At 34.8% G+C, this 22,796-nt stretch overlaps 2 protein-coding genes across 3 annotated transcripts in view; one reads left to right on the forward strand and one right to left on the reverse strand.

Moving 5' to 3' along the window:
- Positions 1-18,205, forward strand: part of LOC105836061 (tyrosine--tRNA ligase, cytoplasmic) — a 62,763-nt gene extending 44,558 nt beyond the window's left edge. For both annotated transcript variants that reach the window (XM_036286650.1, XM_036286651.1), the window contains exons 7-8: positions 13,243-13,384; positions 17,690-18,205. In XM_036286650.1, coding sequence (XP_036142543.1) covers positions 13,243-13,384; positions 17,690-17,803 — 256 coding nt within the window. In that variant the 3' untranslated portion in view covers positions 17,804-18,205. The remainder of the gene's footprint in view (positions 1-13,242; positions 13,385-17,689) is intronic.
- LOC118645486 lies at positions 6,511-7,837 on the reverse strand. The gene has a single exon (XM_036286652.1). The coding sequence runs from the start codon at positions 7,361-7,363 to the stop codon at positions 6,680-6,682; it is 684 nt and encodes a 227-aa protein (XP_036142545.1). The 5' UTR covers positions 7,364-7,837; the 3' UTR covers positions 6,511-6,679.
- Positions 18,206-22,796: the final 4,591 nt, after the last annotated feature.

Below are 22,796 nucleotides of genomic sequence, written 5' to 3' on the forward strand. Positions count from 1 at the left end.
TACAATCGAGGGTTTTGTATACCGTTTCCCCTCACTAGATTTTTCCTTAGTATCTTCTTTACTAGATATATTAGCATCTCTGTTTAAATTAATGGACGGCCTCTTGCATGATTCGGCATTGTGCCCCGACCTATCGCGAGCAGGGCCCCCCGCGACCTGCCGGTCTCCGGATTTCCGATAGCCCGGTGTTGTGAGCGTTTGCTCGTTTTGGGAATTCTTTCCCGTTAGTAGTTGGGATCGCTCTGCCTGAAGGGTTAGGACCCAAAGGTTGAAGGTTTGGCTCGGTGTATGAGAGAAAAGAAGACGCTTCTTACTTTCTTGTTCGTTGTCTTTTATTTCCTTCTTGCGCTTACAATCAGCTGTGTTGATGTCACGTAACACTCGCGATAAGGTTTACGGTATGCGACGATGCTCGGTCGCTGTTATGATACTCTCCGCTCGGTCACGGCGTGGTCGCGTTTATATATTATGATATCTGGCACAATTTCGGGGGCCAGTGACCGGGTGTCGATAGCTTTCGCGAGGCTAAGCGTTTCGACATTGGAACGCGGTAGCCTTGCGGTTTGATTTTGCAGCGTAGGGCCTATTTTTAGGGCGCTACGAACTGCTTCCGAGTGCGCTGTTGTAATCTCACGGAAGTTAATTGGGACTTCCGTGAGCGCGGCGGATTCTTGTGCGTCTTTCGAAAGAGGTGCTTCTTGCAACGTCTTTCGAAAGATGCGTGTCGCAATTTTAATAGATATAGTTGTAATCGGCTTACAACACCGTGTTATATTTTTATTTAACTTGTCCATGATTTATTTTATTTTAATGCCTTTTTAACGAGGAGGCACCTCGCCCTGGAGCCAAAATACCACCCTTGATCCAGGAACTGAAGGGTTGTTTCATTGACAATTTGACAATCCGGCTTAATGATGAAGCGGCATCGTACTCCTTGGCCGTAAAAAAGCTAGGATATACCTGTCGGCATAACACTAGCTAGCGGGAATAGACGCAAGCGTCAACGGCGCCTTACTAGACGAGTTACATCAGATGATATAACTTATTATATGAATATAAGATAAACAAGAAGCTTAATTATTAAATAACCTATCTAGAATTAAATGAAACCGGGAAACACGTAAATCCAAGTACAATTGCATTGAAAAAATAACAAGCTTATCCTAAACATAAATTGTACGAACGTACTTTTATTAACTATAAGGGTACGTTTGCTTATAAGTAATCTTTAATATGTCACCACAAACACCATCTAATATATAATTTAGCCTTTATGGCATCGCATCAAAGAATCTTATTGGTCGTCCAATAGAAGCTCACCATTATAGTCGAGGCTACATGTTCCAAGAGTGAGCAAATTTTATATCTGGGTTAACATCTATATTGTGTATATTACATAGCATTTACATTGTCTACTACCTATATATTGTATGGACACTGCATCTAAGTAGCGCCACGATGCCGGCCAACACGTATTTGGAAACCATGTTACAAAGGATTTAACCTATACTTTCACACTAATAAATATTTCTATGCAGAATAATTTCTCAAATTCTGTCGAGAGAGACACATCATTAATTCCGTCACTTAACAGAATATACGGAAATATTGCAACGCGAAAGGTCACCAAAATAGATTATTTTTAACGTAAAATTAGACTAATATAAGTTGATAACTTACTACATCATCAACATAGTTACAACAATAGATATAATATCATTTATCAGGCAGTGTGAAGTGGCATAACATCATATAAATCAGAACTTTTGGTAGCTATTTAATGACTAATACTGATATGAGTTCATCCTTTAAGATTATACGCCAGGCATTTAGCAAATAATGCGAAATGACATATCAGGTAACAATTTATCTTATACACTCCCTCTTGCTTTTTCAATCCGTTACAGCCGGCCGTTTCCATTGACAGCGGAGGCCCCTTATAACGAACCATTTTTCAGAGTCAATCATTGATATCCCATGGATATAGGGGAGGAAGGGGGCAGCACATCCCGGACTCCAGGCATTGACAGTCCTCCCAGCTTCGCATGGCTCGCTCAATTTTCTTGGCCGGAGCACCAGCATACACACGTGTCTCCTTGTGGCATTGTCTAAAGTGCAACTCTTGCACTCTTACTGTGCACTCTTACTGTCAATCGACGTCATTATTCATGTTGGATTAGGAATGTTCCATCATGTTGAAAGTCCATTAAATGGCTTCAGTTTAAAGTTTAACTCGCAATTAAACAAAAGATCCACATCCTTATAGCCGCCATTAAATGCGGTCACAACGTTCACACACGCGGTCAGCATTTATTACTTGATTCAAGATTAAATCTTAGGAGGATCCACTCCCCTTCAATATCTCAGATAAATTCCGATACGCAGAATCAACAAATATAAAAAATTGGCCGGCCAAACCACAATTTACCGCATAATTCCCACCTTAAGTTGCGGAATGAAAACAGGAGGTAGTGTCCGGTCGACCACTCTTACCAACTCCGGTTACATTTCACCCTGTATATATGTATATATGTATATATGTATATACATATATATACAGGGTCATTCAGAACAACTTTAGATCCGTAAAATGACGTATTCCTGACCCAATTCTAAGATGATTTTTCTTTTACCAAAATTTTATTTGAAGCATAGTTTTTGAGTTATAAGCCAAAATAGTTAACGAATTACGCGTCGAGTACAGAAGGCAGGCAGGAGCGCGCCACGAGCGTAACGCGGGCGCGGCTAACTATCCGCGTCAGCTGACGGGTGATTACCACCGCGTAAGTCGCTAACCATTTTATCTTATAACATAAAATTATGCTTTAAATAAAATTTTGGTAAAGAAAAGATTGTCTTGGAATTATGTTAGAAACACGTGTTCCTTAAAATTACTGTAATAACCAAAAATTGTTCCGAATCGCCGGCCGTCGGATGCTGCAATTAGCTAATTGCTATACGCGATGTGTGTGCATGCCGTGTTTGTGTGTGTGTGCGTGCGTGCGTGCATGCGTGCGTGCGTGCGTGCGTGCGTGTGTGTGTGTGTGTGTGTGAGAGAGAGAGAGAGAGAGATTGATCTTTTATTAGTTTTCTCAGCTATTTTCAATACATATATATACAATTTTATGCTACATCATTAAAAACAAACTCTTTTAGCATTCGTTTAAACATTTCTAAACGATTACAATGTTTAACTTTGGGTGGTAATGCGTTATACATTAACACACCCTCATAAAATAAACTTTTTTGCGCGCTTCTTGTTTTTCGAAATTCAATAACAATATCCCCTGTCTGCCTAGTTTCGCGTTCACCCTCTACTATTCTAAGTCTATTACTAAATTGCTCCGGCATCATATTATTTAAAATCTTAAAAATAAATATGCACGTGTTGTAATACAGCCTTTGTCTTATGGTCATAAATTGCAACGCTTGGTGCATACATTTAACTTTGGTACGTCTGTCACATTGCAATATGACTCTTATAGCTCTATTTTGCGCTTTTTGGAGCCTACTTAACTGTGTATCTCCCATATCTAATAGTAGCGTCGCACAATACTCAAAGTGTGCATGCCGTGTTTGTGTGTGTGTGCGTGCGTGCGTGCGTGTGTGTGTGTGTGTGTGTGTGTGTGTGTGTGTGTGTGTGTGAGAGAGAGAGAGAGAGAGAGATTGAGGTGCTATTATTGTCTTGTATATCGTACATCTAGTGTAAGCCGAGATAAAGTTCCCTATTCTATTTAAAAAACTTATCTTCTTCCCTATTTGCTTTAGCATGTAATCACAGTGACCGCTAAATCTAAGTCTATCATCAATAATTATACCCAAGTACTTTATTACTTCTACACGCTCAATCTCATTTCCATCCAAACATCTCACAGTAGTATTGCCTCTCAATTCTTTTCTTATCCCTCTAACTAACATATATTTTGTTTTCCCCGAATTCATCTTCAGTTTATTAATATTCATCCATTCCTCCACTACGTTAAATGCAATATTCAATTTCCTCTCTACTTCCGCACTACTCTCACCTGTTACATATATTAAGGTATCGTCCGCAAACATTTTTATATTACACATATCCGAGCAAACGTTAACAATATCATTCATATATATTATAAACAACAATGGGCCCAATACCGAACCCTGTGGCACTCCGTATTCCGTAGTCATTATCTTAGACCATCTATCATTAAATTGAACTTGTTGCATTCTATCTTTTAAGTACGACCTAAACCATTCTAGAACTGTTCCTGTAATACCATACTGGTATAATTTCTCTAATAATCTTTCTCTATCAATTGTCTCGAAAGCTCGTTTAAGATCTACAAAAATAACTCCTACTATTTGTCTCTCACTAATAATTAATTTCCATTCATCTATAACTGTTTGAATTGCTGTTTCACACGAATAATTTTTTCTGAAGCCCGACTGATGTTCCGTTATGATATTATTACTTTCTAGGTAGACCTCAATTTGCTTTTTAACTATTATCTCTAGTACTTTTTCATATATTGGTAATATATTAATAGGCCTATAATCACTTGCTCTCTTAGGTTTCTCTACTTTTGGTATTGGAATTATCGTGGATGTTTTCCACTCTTTCAAAAAACAACCCTCACTCAATGACTTATTTATTATATCACAATATTCTTCTCCAATGACACAAGACACCGTTTTTAATATATCGCTAGTTATTCCTTCTTCTGTGCCTTTCTTTTTTGGTAATTCCCTAATAATTATTTTTATTTGTTCTGTCGTAATTGACTCAAATTTTTTTAGCTCTTTCTTCTTTTCAATACAATAAATAGTTCTTTTATTTGTGCTCGTTGTATAATTTTTATCTATAGATTTTATTATGTCTTTAATACTTTGTATATAATATAAGTTAAATTTATCAGCTATATTATTGTCTAATATTTCAAAATCTATTTTTCCTACAACTTTTGCGCCTATTGGTCCTCCTCTAATAATTTCTTTTAATGATTTCCACATAGTTGTGGGATTGTTACTATTATGATCAATTATGTTTTCATAATATTCTTTTTTCTTTATTCTAATTAAATTAACTACTGCATTTCTTTCTGTTTTAAATTGTTGCCAGTTTTGTTCCGTGCTATCGTACAGTGCTTTTCTATAAGCCTCATCTCTTCTAGTCGCTAGCTCTTCTATTTCCTTTGTATACCATTTTTTCCCTTCTCATATTTTCGGTATTCTAAAAATTTTCTTAGGTGCTAAGATGTCTAGCGCATCTACAATACTATTAATTAAATTCTTTGCCCTTACATTAATATCTAACTCATTAATATCTAAATCATATCCTTTTTCTAAATTACTCTCCACTAGCTTAACAAACTCATCCGCATTATATCTACTATAATCCCTGCCACTGAATTTTTTATATTTATTTACAATCTCGTTCGTATTTATCACGACTTTTATCCACGCATGATCTTAGGTTCGTACTTGACTTCTACATTTATATCTTTATTCGCAAAAACTAGATCTATAATTGTTTTACTCTTTTCGGTAACTCTCGTTGGTTTATCCACATATTGCTTCATACCTAGACTTTGCATAGTCGTTTAGTAGTTTATTTGTATAATAAGAGTCTGTCATACAATCTATATTAAAGTCTCCTAATATTATACACTCTTCTTTTATCGTTAATTCTTCTACTATCTCCTCTAAGAATCCTATAAACTCTCCATGTGACGCACTCGGTGAATGATATATTACCATTAACACTCCTTTAAACAATTTCTCTTTCACTTCTATTGCAACGCACCACACAATCCTTTCTAATTTTTTTAATACTACTATTTCATACTTGATATCATCTCTTACATACAGAGCAACCCCCCCATGTATTTCTATTTTCGGCGTCGCATCTAACCACACTGTATCCCGGTACACTTATTTCACTGTCTTCAATTTCCGCGATTAGTCTTGACTCCGACAATGCAATAACTGCCGGATTTAATTTCTTCATAATCTGATGCTGTATCTCGTCCTTATGTGCCATTAAACTTTGCGCATTTGTATACAGTATATGTTCCTCTTCCTTCTGTGATTGCTATTTTGCATCCTCCCAGCCGGCCCTTCTCTTTTCCTCTTGTAGAACTCTCTTAAACGTCGAACATTCCGGACTCAATGCATCATGGTCATCTTTTATCTTCAAGTTGTACGTTTGGTTTTTATACATACAATTTACACATTTCTTCTCATTTGTTGTACACTCATTTGATTTGTGATTACCTGCACATTTATGACATGCTTTATTTTGCGTACAGTATTTTGCAAAATGGTGATAGCCCCAGCATTTAAAGCATCTTTTAACACTAATATGATTAAATACAGGACATCTTTTCCATCCTATATTTACCTTTCCTTGGCTCACCATTAATTCATGTGTTTTTTCATCTAGTTCAATTATTATGGCGCCTTCTGTTTTACCTCTTCTGTTGGATTGAGTTTTTAATCTTTTCACTATTCTCATAATATTTTCTTCTTGTGTTCCAAGTTTATTTTGCTTTTTAATTGAATCAATTAATTCTTTATCACTCAAGTTCCATTCTTCTTCGTCAATATAAACAATTTTTACTTTCGGCTTTATCTGTAGTGACTCAGTAACTTTAAAGTCATCACCCAGCTTGTTTTGCACTGTAGTTTTTAATTTTGCCATTTATTCTCCATTCTCACATCCCAAGATGACTGTACCATTGTTTCCTCTCCTTATTTTCGTTACTCCCATTTCCATATTCTTTATATCTACTTTCTTTTTTATTAACATGGCCGTATCAACATTTTCTTGCTGAACCTTAGGTTTAACAATTATAACATTTTCTTTCTTCTTTTCTTTAACTATCTCACTATAACTCTTTTGTGCTCCTCTTGACGAATTACTAGGTCCAGTGGACAGCATCCTTTTTACTTCTTCTAGCTCTTCTTTGATATTCTTTAACTCATGCTGGATAATTTCCTTTATCATCACTTTAATTTCTTTCTTACATATAGTCTCGTCTTTTATTTCTTTTATTGTTCTCATGAGCCAATCAATTTTTAGGTCCATATTTGCCGATCCACTCGTGCTTGTGCTTGGTCTTCCAGATGCTCCTGCCGATCCGAGCCTATCTCTGTTGCTACTTGCCGTTTTCTTTACTTCTCCAATTTCATTCTCTATCCCAAATTTTGCAAAGGGGCCCTGGCACGGTACTAGTTCATTATTTCTATCATAAATTTTGTGTTTACTAACACAGCCTGGATGGTAAAACAGTTTAACGCATGATTTGCATTGTACTACTTCAGTTTTAATAGCCTTCTTGCATGCCGAACATCGATATTCGATGTCCTCTTCTATCGTCGACATTTGTGTTCCGCCGCTGTCGATTCGCTACACGTCAGCAGATTCCATCCACGTTAGTGCTTGCTTGTCACAACGTCGTTGATACACATGATTATAGAAATATAATTCAGCTATTCACAGATCTGCTTTTCCCGGCTAGATAACGATTCCTGTTGTCACTGGTCTATAAAACTATCACCACACTAATTTTATACTTTTCTACTGCTCTCTTTTCTTCTCAAAACACACTATAGAGACGGAGCGATGTTCGACACGTCTACTCCAATCCAGACCCGCAGAGAGAGAGAGAGAGAGAGAGAGAGAGAGAGAGAGAGAGAGAGAGAGCGAGCGCATTAGCTGGTTGCAGCGTCCGAAGGCCGGCGATTCGGAAAAAACTTTTGGTTATTACAGTGATTTTAAGGAACACGTGTTTCTAACATAATTCCAAGACAATTTTTTCTTTACCAAAATTTTATTTAAAGCATAATTTTATGTTATAAGATAAAATGGTTAGCGACTTACGCGGTGGTAATCACCCGTCAGCTGACGCGGATAGTCAGTTACGCTCGTGGCGCGCCGCTCCTGCCTGCCTTCTGTACTCGACGCGTGATTCGTTAACTATTTTGGCTTATAACTCAAAAACTACGCTTCAAATAAAATTTTGTAAAGGTAAAATTATCTTAGAATTGCATCAGGAATACGTCATTTTACGGACCTAAAGTTGTTCTGAATGACCTTGTATATATATGTATATACATATTTACATATATACAGGGTAAAATGTAACCGGAAGCTATCCCATAATAGAAAAATAGACGGGATCGAGAGATGAACATAAAAATTCAATATTGTCTTGGGTTAGGTCCACCCATAATCGAGATATTAATTTTTTAAATTCTACGATTGAGAGCGTGCCGTGCGAAAAGCCGAGACTCTCGAGCTGTAGCGCGGTCCACTGTGTCAAGCATTGGCTGCCGGCGGTGCGCGGTGGGGGGAAGGAGGAGAAACGGCGCCGCTGTCTGTGCTTCGCCGCCCTCGCGTCTCGCCGCACCGCGCCTACACTCGTGGCAATGGCCGCTACGCACATTCGCGATTACTTGACAAAATTAGGAGTTAACAAAGATAAGACAAATTAAAACCGTAATAAACTTCTGTGATTAAGAAAGTCGAAAGAGAGAAAGCGATAGAAACTTATGGAATCTACAAATAATCTAATTTCTATTATTTGTGAATAAGTAATTGCGAATAAGTAAATTAATAAAAGTTTTTCGTACATTCACGATAGATTTTTTCTTTTTCTTAAATATTTTATTTACAGTATCATACAATTCTAACTTTGTTTCTTATTGAATTGTATCGTACTGATAAATCCTTGATGAAAACATTGATAAAAAGTTACCATAAATTTACGATTGATTCTCAAATTGATAATTTTCTTTTATAAGTGTATTATAATATTTGCCGCATCAAATTTTCTTATCGTTTCTTATCGTTTTTTTTTCCATGGAATGTTAAATTAACAAAGATTTATCACGATTAATATCTACGATTGATTCTTCATACATTCTCTTTTCCTAAATATTTAATTAGAAAATTACAAAATGCGTGATATATTCATATATTACACTTTTGTTCATAACATGATAGAAAAATATCTCTTGATGTAATGATTTTATAATTGATTATGTTTTCTACGATAATTATGCTTAGAGATCGATGTTCAATATCAAGTATTGTTAATACAACGAAGAGTTTTTCTTTCATAACGATATGAAACTTAGAGTTTCTTTTATCTTTAATTACATTATTAATTACGACAGATTTTCACTGATTGATTTAGAATAGATACCAACAAAAATACGAGAATCTAATTGATTTCTCTTTCGTAATCCATTACTTCTCTGAATCAAAAAGAAAGAATTTCAAGAAATGATATCATTGTCTATCGTTCTCTCGTTTCCTGTTAGGAAAGTATATTTTGTCGTTGAAATATGACAAAATATCTACAGACATTGTGTTTAATAGATGTGTTGGAATATATTCTTTTTGATTTTGTATTAAAACAAATTGTTCGGTTTAGCGGCGCCAAGTTTTTGTAGTAAAATATTTATTCGTATTAAAATATTTATTTGTAATATTTGTAATTTAGTCGTATTATAATACTTATTTGCCAGCTCAATATTATGTCCTTTATTTCTTGCTAATATGCTTCCTGACAATTGTATTTTACAGACGCGCAGCAGTCAATAATTTAATATGAAAGGCTGATATTAAGTTTGATTTTGTATTTAAGATTTTCTTAAATTTATAATTAAATTACCTTTATAGTTAACAAAATTGTATCTAAAGATAAACTTAAGACAATCTTAAAGCCATATCAGACTAAAAATTGAGATTGAGATTAAATTGGAATTTGATCATTTAAAGCAAAGTTAAAAAATATTGGTTTTGTTCTTAATTGATTACATTTCAATTTAATCTCAATATCAATCTTTAGTTTGATGCAAGCTAGCTTAATGAAAAATCAAACTATGAATGCCAGCCAAAGAATAAACATCTATTTTTACAGATTGGCGCATATATTTCTTCATATCATTATTTTTGTAGAGAAAAAACTTAATGCTCTCATTTTGTAATGTTTATTTTTAATTGGCGCAAAATATTTACATATCATTTTTGTAAAGAAATTAATTTGTGTGTGTAAATACAATAATTTTTTATTTAAAATAATTGTCACTTTAATAATCAAAGTTATACCATTTCAGGAATGTATATTACTTAAATTAAATTTGACACACTTAGTATATATTACTTAAGTTGAATTTGACACACTTAGTATATAATACTTAGGTTGAACTATGCAAAAGTATATACCACTTAGGTTGAATTTGATTAAAAGTTTTATCTTGAATTTGTGATTTTTTTCTTATATTACTTAGGTTGAACCATCCAATAATTTTTTTGCTTAAAAGAAAAACCAAACACTTGGCGTCTTTTTTTACCTTTTTTAGAAAGGTAATTTTGTTGGGATAATATTAAGACAGCAATATTATTAAATAACATTTAAAAAATATTTATGAAACATTAAGTTATAAAATTAAGAAAATTTCTCTAAAATTAACATTTCAAAAACGTTGATTAATGTTTCTTGCTTACTGGGATATATGTATAAAATTTATATGTAATATTTATATGCGTATAAAAAATACCGAGACGGCAATATATCTCAAAAAAGATTTTCTAAAAAAACGTTATATACAAAAATTGTAGGGTTTAGGAAGATGTACTTATTAATTATATTAGTTTGACTTTGTGATGTCGCCCAAGTCAAGGCATCACCTTGAATTTTTTAAATGGATCCCTTACTTTTTATTGCATATTCTTATAATCTTTTCTCAGACCTTTTTACTATAATTTTATTCACTTTAAATAAGTCATTTTGAAGTTATTAAGCTTTGTATAATATGATAAAATATGTAGGGTCCTAACCACTAGACGACCACGGCTACTGGAGAACTTACAATTACAAAATATATAAACATGAAATATTAAGTCTTAAAAATTAAAAAATATGAATTAAGAATGAAATATATAGTATACGTATAGTTAACCCTTTGTTGACACATCTTTTTTTTCGATCAACGTTAACACACTGGGTGACACACTCACACCCAGAACAATGTTTTAACAACTACCATTCTCATATAAAGCATTCGTTATAAGGAAAATCATAGATTAATTTCAAGCTTTCTAGAATTATTGAAATAAACAGTCTGTCCGTACGATTGTACTAGTAAAACAAAAACTCTTTATTAATATAACACGGAGGTAAGTTCGACAGACAAAAGTAAGTTCGTGTGTGTGAGCCCGAGAGGCCCAAACTTATCGACCGGAACTAAAAACTAAAAGTGAGACATCTATCGTTTTACAGTTAAGTGAGACGGGTCTAGTTACAAAGATAACAGCGCGAGATTCAAAAATATTTAATACTCTCACTAATCGTGTGCTATCCCGATGATAAAAAAAAACTAAACAAAATTATATAAATAATGAAATAGGCATACCTTGTAGATAACAATTGTTTATGAGCTATTTGATATCGTAATATACATAATAAAATATAAAATATTTCATAAGTTATTGATTTTTTGATAACTTTACTTTGATATTTTTATATACAGAATAATATACTGGCGCAAGAAAACGAGACAAAAATTTTGACCGAATTTTTAGGCAATTTTCAAAGTGATGCAACTTTGCGAAAAATTATCCAAATTATATGTACTTTTTTTTAAATTAAAGGGCAAAGGCTCTACTTAAAAAATCCCTAGGTGCTCCAATGTGCACCACGTTGTGGTTGACGATTAGATTTTACACATATGAAAAGGGCTAATTTTTTAAATAAAATTTGAATTTTTATTTTATATGTATGAGTATGTGTATATTTATGTGTGTTCTGAGCAGGCTGCTAAAATGGCGAATTGTCTGTTGACTTCAGTAAAATTGGCACGTCAGCTATCTGCTATATTCAAATCAGTAGTTTCAGCAAATTTCCACCGATAAATTTCAGAGCCACATGATGTGTAAAATCCGACTGTCAACCTTTACGTGCACATTGGATCAATCTGATGACGGCGGTATGATTGAGTTAAACACGAATAAAATCAATGTGCAATATCACATTAGTACTCAAAATTCATGATATTCAAAAAATACCGTATTTATTTGCTAAAATACCCTAAAATGCAAATTTCAAACTTGTGTGCAATCAACAAAAAACATCGTATTGACATATATTTTTTTTAAATTGCTTAGAAAAGAATGAACTTAAAGAATCTGGATTAATATTAACAAGATTTTAACGAGAACCTTGTGAAAAATGATAACAAACTTTTACTTTTTTCAATTAAAAAAAACATGTTTGGTTTTTATGCAATACAAAAGGTTCGCACGTAACAAATCAAACTTTCGCCTAGGGATTTTTTAAATAGAGTTTTTGTCCTTTAATTAAAAAAAATGTCATGTAATTTGGATGATTTTCCGCAAAGTTGCATCACTTTGAAGATTGCCTAAAAATTTGATCAAAATTTTTGTTTCGTTTTATTTTGCGCTAATGTATAAAGAATTATATTGTATAAAAAAGCACATATAATTTTATTTAAAAAATATCAATTACCCTTATATGTAAGCTTTTAAAAACTAAAATTTGAGGGGAAAATTGATTTTATATTATTGATCTTATACCATTATGTTCTTTTTTAAATCAACTTTTGTTTGAAACATTTTTATCTAAAATACTTTTTTCAAGATACTTTTTTTCATAAAAATGTAACTTGTATTTATATGCATGTATATATGTATAATTTTAATATGTAGAAATCTTTGTGAATGTTTTGTTTCTGGTTATTTAATACAGCAAAAAAGAACACGGGTAAAATGTATAAATAAGAATAGATATTGATACAGTTGGACCTCTCATTTAGAATAACCACCGGGACCAAATATGACAAATGGGAAATTAGGACCGTAACTAATCGTAACCACATCCAGTGTCAAATTAAGTGGAGGTTAGGACGTGATTTTTACACTGACATGGTATACGTACAGACCTGGCGCAGATGACTGCGCCTTGTGCACGCGCAACGACTGTGATCACATGATGCTAAGGTTGGGTTCGGAGAGCACGCTTTTGGCGCTGTGAGCGTGCTTTATCTTTCTTCGACATTTACTGAGCAACAAGAATAGAATGATAATTTTAGTGCTAATAGCGTCTCCCTGAACCCAGCCTATACTAAGGTTTTTGGTATGCTAAAAAGGAGGTTATGCTGAATGGAAGTATACTAAATGAGAGGTCCGACTGTAATAAGACTAATAAAAATTATTGCACGATATATTTTATATAGTGAAGAACCAGTTAAACAAGTAGAGCCTTTAAGGCCACCTGCAGATAGCAAACCTGGCGATAAAATTGTTATCGACGGATACGAAGATGGAGTTGCGGATGAAGTGTTAAATCCAAAGAAAAAAGTATGGGAGAAGCTGCAGGTATATGTAAAAATTAATCTTTAAATTTATTTCGCTATTTTTAGATGTATAATTATATAAGATATATAATAAATATTGAATTATAATTTTATATATATACATATATAAAGTGTATAATAAATATTAGGTATAAATATAAGATGTATAATAAATATTAGGTGTATAATTCTCGACTCCTACATTTAATCAAGCATTTATTAAAATTTTTTTGTATAGTTATCTTAAAGCGCCACATTTCTTTCTTTTCGCATTTTAATTGAAAAAAAAATGGCGAATTTAAGAAAATAATTTGCTTGGTGTTAGATGAAAATGTTGTGTCTTATACTTGTAGCTATCCCAAACAGCACATAATATTTATGATAAATATTTATAAATATTTATTTCTATCTATTTTTTAAAAATATATAAATATTTTATACATATTTTATATACATGACAGAAAAATCTTTATTCAACATATCATTAAAATATAGATTAAATATTTTATACAATATTTATGGTAAATAAAAAATAGATTTGTAGTAATAATAAAGTTTATTCCGGGCTTTCTTTCGGAGTGCCGGGGTGTTTTCAGGGGGTGCATCAAACCCCGTACATCCTTCTTCCATCTCCAACAATACAATCTATCACATACATCTCATATACATCAATTTGATAGTCAATTATAAGAACCATTTCCTATAACATATTATATCCTTCTTACAATCATTACAATTATTAATCCCCCTACACGACCTGGCTATTGGGCAGTCTCACAACTCATCCCTCCATCCCCTCCTCGCTTTCTCTATAACCCTTCACCTCCCCCCGCCCTTCTCCGATCCACCTCCCTCATTCCCCTCCTCTCAACTTCTCTCCCCTTCTACCTTCCCCATTCTCTAACTCTCCTCTCTCCCCCTCCTTTCCTACTTCCTCCTTTGTCTATCACTCACCTCTATCTCACTCTCTCTCCAACTTTTTCTCATCCTGTCCCATTCCCATTTCCTTCCTTCTACCCAGATCTTTCTACTATTACACATCACCCTTTTTCCCTTCGCCATCTCCCTTCTTGCTAAAATTCTCCACATCATTTTTTTCTCCTCTAAAGTCAAGTCCTCATTTGCTCCTACGTTTTACCTTACCTTTATCTCCCCTCTCCTCACTAATATCTCTTCCCTATCGTCCGTTTCCTCCAACTCCATTAAAGTCATCCACCCTCCATTGTCTGCTCTTCTTTCATCTATCCCTTTTATATCTCCCTTCCTAATTCTATTCTCATAAAGAACCTTATACAGTCCCTTCTTATTTCCCTACTCTACCCTTCCACTTCTCTCCATACTACGCTCCTTGCCCTTTTCTTCCTGCTTGTCTCCTCTTTCCTTGATCCACCTGCTGGTTCTCTGCTCGCTTTGCCTCTTCTTTGTCCATCCTCCTTTCTCCTGTCCTCCTTTTTCCGTTCTCCTCATCTTCTGTCTTTTCCGTCTGCAATTCCTCTCTTTCTGATCCGCTGCCTTCTCTCTGTTCTCCGCCATCTCCTCTTCTTGTCTCTTTCTCCTTATGCCTTTTTATACTTTCTCTTTCCGCTCTGGCTATACCTTCCTTCTCCATTTTCTTTCTGCTGATTTGCTCTCCTTTTGTTCACTTCGTCTTTTCTCCTCGTTCTCTGTTTACTGACTTCCCACTTTCCGCGCCTCTGCTCTCCCTTGACTCTCTGCTCTCTTCTCTCCTCTTCTCTCTCTCCCGCACTCCGAAGCCTCCTTTTGTTGTCTCTCTCTCCTTACGCTCCTCTCTACTTCTCCGCTCTGACTAGTTCCTCCTTCTTTGCATTCCTCTTGTCAGTCTTCTCCTCTTCTCTTTTAGCCCTCTTCAACTTCTCTCCTTTTTTCATTTTTGCTAGCTCCTCTCCTTCTGAGCTGCTAATCTCCCCTGACTCTCTACTTTCTTCTTTTTTCTCCTCTCTCTTATCCTTCTTTCTTTTCTCCTTTCTCTCCTTATAATTCTCCTCTGCTGCTGTTTCACTCTTCTTTCTTATCTTCTGTTCCTCTTTGTCTTTCGTCTCATGACCTCCTCTTTCTCTTTTTTTCTTCCCTTTCACTATGTTCTACCAGTCGTCTTCTTCCCTGCTTCTTTCCTTGTCTTCTTCTCTCTTGCTTTTTCCGTATTCATTTTCTTCCTCCCATTCCTCTTTTCTCCGTTCCTTTTTTCTTTCAGTGTCTTCTTCCTCGTATCCAGTGTCACTTCCTGCATATCTTAATGAGTTCCGCTACACCTTGTTTAATTCCTCTTAGCTCCTTCTTTATTCCCGCTAACTCTTCTCTCGTCTCTTTGCTTATATCCTTTTCGTCTTCTTTCACCGTATTCACACTTCTCTCGCTGTTTCTGTTCCTAGCACACGTTCTCTTTTTCGCCACCATTACTCTAACTTTCTGGCTATGCGATCTTTTTTTCTCTAAATCACTCCGAATTTCTTTCTGTCGTACTTCCCTCCTTGTAGTTCCTCCGTCTTCCTTTTATTTCCTCAGCAGTCTTTTCGTCTCCTCCGTCCGAATCACTGTGTCCCTCATCTCCCCAGTTTCTCACTGCTCCTTTTTCTTTTTTTCCTTCCGGAGCGCACTTTCACGTCCTCACTCACCAGCGCCATTTTCTATCTTTCCTAAAGATTTAGTAATATTTTATAAATATTTATAAAATATTTATAAATATTTATAAAATATTTATAAATATTTTAATAATATTTATGATAAATCTTCATGATCTCTCAAATATAAGACCACAAAAATATTTGGATAAATATTTATAAAATATTCAAATAAATATTTTGTAAATATTTTATAAATATTGTGTACTGTTTGGGATAAAAAATAGTTTTAAAAGTTTCGGGATTATTTAATTTTAATCTCCAGGATAGAGAACGCCTGGACAGTTATTTAGTGGTACCAAAAGAGCATTATTAACTATTTGAGTTACTTCTTGTTAGTCTTCCTCCTTGAGTTAAACCTTATGAAGATTAATTCTAAGATCAAAAAAGACCTTTTATCATCATTAAAATAAAATAATTTTGCTGTACAACAATGCATGCCATACTTAACAAAAACAATCTTGAAAAATCACCTCCAACGGGTTAGGAAATTTTTTTTGTAGAACGTGATATGTTCTACAGATCTTGCCCCTTGAAATACCATCTTTTCGGATCTCTTCAATATTACCTAGTTGATTTCCATTTTAAGTTCTCCAAGGAGGTTGACAAAGTCATCGACAAAATCAATTCGAAATCATTATTCTTTCTCTAAAGGAAAAACTGGATTTTGCCAATTACTTGAAGAGTAACAAAAGTGTGTAGAAAGTAACGGAAGCTTTTTAAACATTGAATCATTATTTGTTTTTAAATAAACAACATATTTTCTTTAAAAAGGTCGAGAACTGTACACCTAATAGTTTACTTAGTTTTTGTACATTTCTATAGAATTTACTACCTAATAATTAACCCTTTGTGTCACAAAGTTTTTTACTAATAAGTCTTTTATGAAAATTGACATATTAGAGTTTTGCGGGTCACTGATTACAAATCCGCTATCAGACTTTTGAAATTTAAAATGGTGTATCCAATATGGTGGAGAAAAGTTTTGAAATTTTTTTCAATTTTTATGAAAATATGTGTATTAGAGTTCTCGAGGTCATTGATTGTGAATCCGCAATCAGATTTTCGAAATTCAAAAAACTGGCAAATCCAATATAGTGAACGTAATTTTTAAAATTTTGCCAATTTTTATGAGACTAGTCATTCAGATTTTTTTAGGACGTTGATTACGAATTTGTTATCAGAATTTACTCCATTATTATTAAAGTTTCATGTGTTATTTTTTACTACGGATCCCTAATCAACAACCCAAAAAACTTCTACATAATAAACTCATAAAATATTCGTTGAATTTAGAATCTTGTGTCCGACATATTGGATCTACCATTTTGCAATTTGTATTTTTCATTTGGAAATCATGATCAATAATCCTTAAAATACAAATGTTTAAGTACAGGTTTGTAATTAAAATTTTTTACATGAATTTCTTTACTAAACGTGGCAGTTTTACAATGTATATTTATTAAAAAAAATTATTTCATATATTTCTGGAAGTAATTTTATTATTTAGAGGAACGTCTTAGCACTCTAACGTTTCCAAATCTACTCTAAGAATATGTGGAATACTTGATTACTTGAAAGAAAATACTTGGACAATAGATGATGCTCTGGTGGCATCACTGTGACGCAAAGGGTTAAGAAATCGCGAAATAAAAGGCACATTTTATAAAAATATAATATGTTGCTAGGTGGATCTTCTAGTGAATGGAGATGGCATCGCTTGTTGGAATGGAAATACATTACTTACCTCGATGAATGGCAAGATAATATGTGACACGTTAAGAAACGTTCCGATTAAATAATGCATTCATTGTTAACTTTAACGTTTATTATACTGGCCAACTATGCTATTGTTTATACTTTTGTAAAATTTTTGTCTTTCTCTTATTTTTTTAAACATTTTTTAACGAACGTAAATACAAGTGCACTATCAATTTAAGAAATTTGACCAAATTGTATTTATATAAAAGTATAATAAGTTCAATAAACGAATTATGTAAGATGTTATCAATAAAAAATTTATTATTAGAGCGCAAGTTCTCTAAAAGATGCTAAATTGTTAAAAAAATTGCGAAACATTTCGACTATACTAAATTTTCTTCAGTTACTTACATAACAAGTAAAACGTATTAACAAAAAAGTAATTTCACAGACGTTAGAAAAATGTATTGAACAAATGTATAAATAAATTTAACAAATGATTTTTATTGGTTGTTATCTTCTACAAAATATTTTATCATTTAATTTCGTAATTGACTGTTGAATCGCAGTCAACTTTTTAATATTATATAATGGCTCTTGATGACTTGATATAATGATGTGTGTTTTTGATAATTTTTTTTTTTATTTTTCCTTATATTTCAAGATTAAAATAAATTATCAGTTTTCTCTCATTTTACGTGGACATAAGGTACCTGAGCCAAGTATTAGCACTAAACATGGTCCACTTTCAAATTTGCCATTAAAAAATTTATATTTAAAATACATGCTTAACAGATATGCCATACGAAGTAAGAAAAGTGGGGTTAGAACTGATAGCAATATATTTATTCAATGCACCAAAAACTTTATGATGAAGTCGGGTGTATGAGCTATATATTTTTATAAAAATTACATTAAAATTACACAATAAATTACCCTAACATATTATAATTATTTATAATTATTATAATATATTATAATCTTCTAATTATAGAAAATAGCAAACTTATATATTGATTTCTTGGAATCACGAAATGCAGTAGTGTCTTGCTCTAAATATACATATTTTTTGTTCTATAAGAGACGTTATAGTGTATCATTTACAGGAAGAACACTCTTTTAAAGATAAATGTCTTTCAAATTAATGTTATTAACAATTACATATATAATGAAGAAGAATCTAAGATTTTTTTAGATTACAACGATATTAGCTTCTTCTTTTCCTTAAGGCATTTGTCCTTGTTTATCTGGGGAACGATTCGGCCTATACTTATATTACCCAGCTAATCATTTGCTGCCAAATTGTCAGCAGACTGTTAAAAATTTCTTGCAGAATCAGGCTGCCAAAACCATGGCCTACTGTGTTCTCGAGTGCGTCCCAATTGCAAGCAAAAATTGTCATCAAATCCTGATATCAAATTGGGTGCAACACCAGAGCAGATCTGTCACTAACAGTACAATGACAAATTCACGCAACAAATTGAGAACAGATGTTGCAATGTAAACTCACAGCAACTCAGCAGATTTGCGCCAAATATGCAGCAGATCTGTATTCATAAATGACGACAGATTGGCGACAGATTTGTCGAATCTTTTCGTTTTCACAGTTATAATTTTATTTGAGAATCGATGTAAGCAATCTCCTGGGAAGATTTATTAATTCAGGAGTAGGAACAGATTGAATAATTTACCCCATCCCTGCCTTAGTATCTAATATTTTTTATAGGGGGGCCTCAATTGACTTATCTATTTTCTCCCTTCATATCGAATTATATCATCTATTCTAGGTGCAATTAATTTCACTAAATTACTTGGAGTTAAATGTCACTCCAAAAAAATGAACATACAGTCCTATATTATAAAATTATAATTTGGCGGATCTCCATCACATTGGACACCTCCACAGACGCAGCGAAGGAAGGTAATTTTTGCTTGCCTTAGTCGCACTGCGAGTGGTCTTTATGTAACGAGTTGGCTGCATTTTACTTCTGAGAGAATAGATAGATTACTGTTATTTCTTACGAAAAGCGTGTGCCACAGACCTTACGGTTGCGGTTGCTTAATCCAGTGCCTTGAAACTTACTGTTACGTCTTAGGCGTAGTCTACAATGAAAGTTTAAGAAATTGATCAATCACTATTCATTTTTATAAAAATACTCAATTGAGATTTGTCAATTTTTTATGGCTTAAAGAATAAATCTTTATTGCAGACTACGTCTTATATCAATATGGCGACTTCATGCTGAGAACTGATTGGTTCAACGGTCTTATGCTATGCTTATGCAGCTTATGGGCCCCCGCACAGACTTCTGCATAACACGAAATGCATAATGCATAAGAGAATTAACCAATCAGAGGTCTTTATTTCTATCCTGGAGGAAAGGAAATAGACGACTCTGATTGATTAATTTTCTTATACGTGTTACATCCAGATCTGGGGGATTTTTATTTTTAGACGCGTGTCGTGACACCTCGGTCACCCGACTGACGCTGGCTCTCCTTAAACCATATACTGATATACTGCTGGACCGCGCATCGCCTCTTGTACAGACTGTTCCCGAGTAACGGGAAAGAGACATAGTGTCTTCTCACGCGTGTGATAAAGAAACAAAGCTCCCTCAAGGGAGTAAACGTTGCCAAATGCTGCATTGTCACGTTTTGACATATTCTCTTGGTAATAACTGTGAACACTTAAATGCAGTCAATGCAATAGAAATAACCACGATGGGATCTATCAAATAAAGTGTTATATATTTCATTTCAGATCTAATACATTTTTCGAAGCTTTATATGATCGATAATTTACATGAAATGTTACAGTTTATCTGTTAGAACAGAAATTAGCACGAACGTCCGCTACTTCAATGTATATATGTCACTATAGCGCTGTCTCTTTCCCTTTACTCGGAACCAGTTTTCCTAGGCAATGCGACCACTGTCAAGTTAGCAGACGAATTGAATATTTTTTAATAATTTTTTTTAAATATAATTTGGGAATCATTTTGGGGAAGTTTAGGAAAAGCATTTAAACATTTGGGTAATAATAGTTTTTTTGTTATTAACAAATTTTATTAAGCGTTAAGTTAGCAGACATTAATTGTATTTTATATGTTTTTTAAATGGAATCGATTGTTGTGCCCCTGGTCTCGAGACACGGGATCGCTGCCGATGACTCCTCGGGATCAGGTTGCAAAGAGATAACGCCGAGAGTTGTTAAAAAGAGAGATATATTTGTTCCAACATTACAATCTTTGGTTGGAGAACCCGAATAGACAATTCGTAATTGATTGGGTGTGTTACGATGAACGACATAGATTCGTCGCTATATTGATTGATACTGAGCCCACTCGTTTTCTTTCCGCGGCGTTTATGTACACCGCTTTTAGGACTGTTGCTAGGGGGTGTCACTTGCGGTCACGGGCCTTTAATTGGCCCGTGCACTGGCTTAGCCAGCAATTGCTAGCTACGCGCATTCCACTGGAAATCAGAAGATTTCGGGTGGCAATCGGGTATATTGTCCAGTGCAATGTCCGGCGCGAAGGCCGGTGCACCGTCCGGTGTGAAGGCCGGACGATGTCGTCTCGCGAGGTGTCACTCGACACTCTTATCACTATCGCGTTATTCTTTGTGTGAGTGTCGCACACTCACAACATCTTTCCCCCTTATTGAAAAGAAAACGAGGAGGCTGAGTTTTCGCAAATATCTACGCAATATACTTGTTGTCGCGTGATACAAAGTTTTTCTTATCTACCTTAGCTAAACTAATCGCTGTTCCCGTTTTATATAACAATGTTACTGTTTTTTATACATACGTAGCTGGTATCGCTCTCGGATTCGCTCACACTGGTGTTCAAAATCGCTCGAAACTGAACAGGTTCAGATCCAGAGTCTCGTTTATGGCCTCTTCTTCGTCGAGGAATATCTCAATACACTTCCGGCAGGGCGCACGTCCATCAGAACTTTTCCGCACTTAAAGCACTTGGGTGATCGTTTCCCAATGTTCGTCAGGTGAAAGCTGCGTCCGGTAACCGTGCGCCGACGGATCCCGTATGGTGCAATGAAGTCGGTATCGTTGGCGGTAGCAGCTTCGGCACCATCTCCAGGCAAACTGTTTCTACTAGGCATCTCTCCGTTGGTTGAAGGCAGATGCTTTTTAGGAGTCTCCCGTACCTCTTTGGGTGGTCCAGCAGGCGCACCCCATTGATAGGCTGATTTCCAATTTCACAGGAGTCTTCATCCTGTCCCTGGGGTTGGTGTGTAACGCCCTGGAAGATCTATGTCACATGTCACCGTGGTGGTTTGCTGGGCTGATTCCGCCTGGCTGTTGATGTTCTGGTTCTTGAGCTTAAATTTGCTTACAGTGACGACGTATCGAGTCTTTTGCGGCCCGGTTGGGTCGTCAGTTTTTATAATCCCGCGAAAAACGGGATTGGTGGGGTATAAAGCCCTAAATCGGGTCATATATGGTCATAGCCAAGTCAGCTATGCACATCCGGTGTGCGAATGTTATTTGCAATAAGAAGTTTTTCGATTTTTGAGTTCCGGTGTAACATGATCGTGTGGGGTGATCTTGTTAATCCGAGACGTAGAGCTGTGCAAGCTAATGCTACGCGCTTCTCCCTCGCGGGGAGGAGACGAATTAAATTATATAGTATATATAGTATTACTATTATTATTATGGTGTATATAATATATATATATATATATATATATATATGTATTAGACGTGTGTACTGTTACTTTGTTTTAGGATAGATCTCGCTATCGTATATTCTGTATCTATATCTAATGAGACTCGTTTATTATTATTTCACTTTTTCTTTTGTATTATAATTGTAACGAACCGCGTTTCTAAGCGGCTAACAGCGACCGCAAGGCCCGGCCAACCATCCGCCGGGCCAAGAAACAGGCCAAGAAACGGGCAAAAGCGCGCCCATAAACACTCCACGCCACCGAGATGACGCGCATCTCGGAGGCGCTTCGCCTCCCTCCTCTCGAACCAGCATCCCGGAGATGTAACCGAGAGGAGGCCGAGGAGTCCCGAAGACTCCCGAGTCGCTGCCGGGGACCATATATAAGGCCGCCCGGCAACGA

The sequence above is a fragment of the Monomorium pharaonis genome, chromosome 5, assembly GCF_013373865.1.
Source record: "Monomorium pharaonis isolate MP-MQ-018 chromosome 5, ASM1337386v2, whole genome shotgun sequence".
In the NCBI taxonomy this organism is placed as follows: domain Eukaryota; kingdom Metazoa; phylum Arthropoda; class Insecta; order Hymenoptera; family Formicidae; genus Monomorium; species Monomorium pharaonis.

Coding starts and splice junctions, on each gene's coding strand:
- LOC118645486 (XM_036286652.1), bottom strand. CDS start 7,363: ATGTCGACGATAGAAGAGGACATCGAATATCGATGTTCGGCATGCAAG.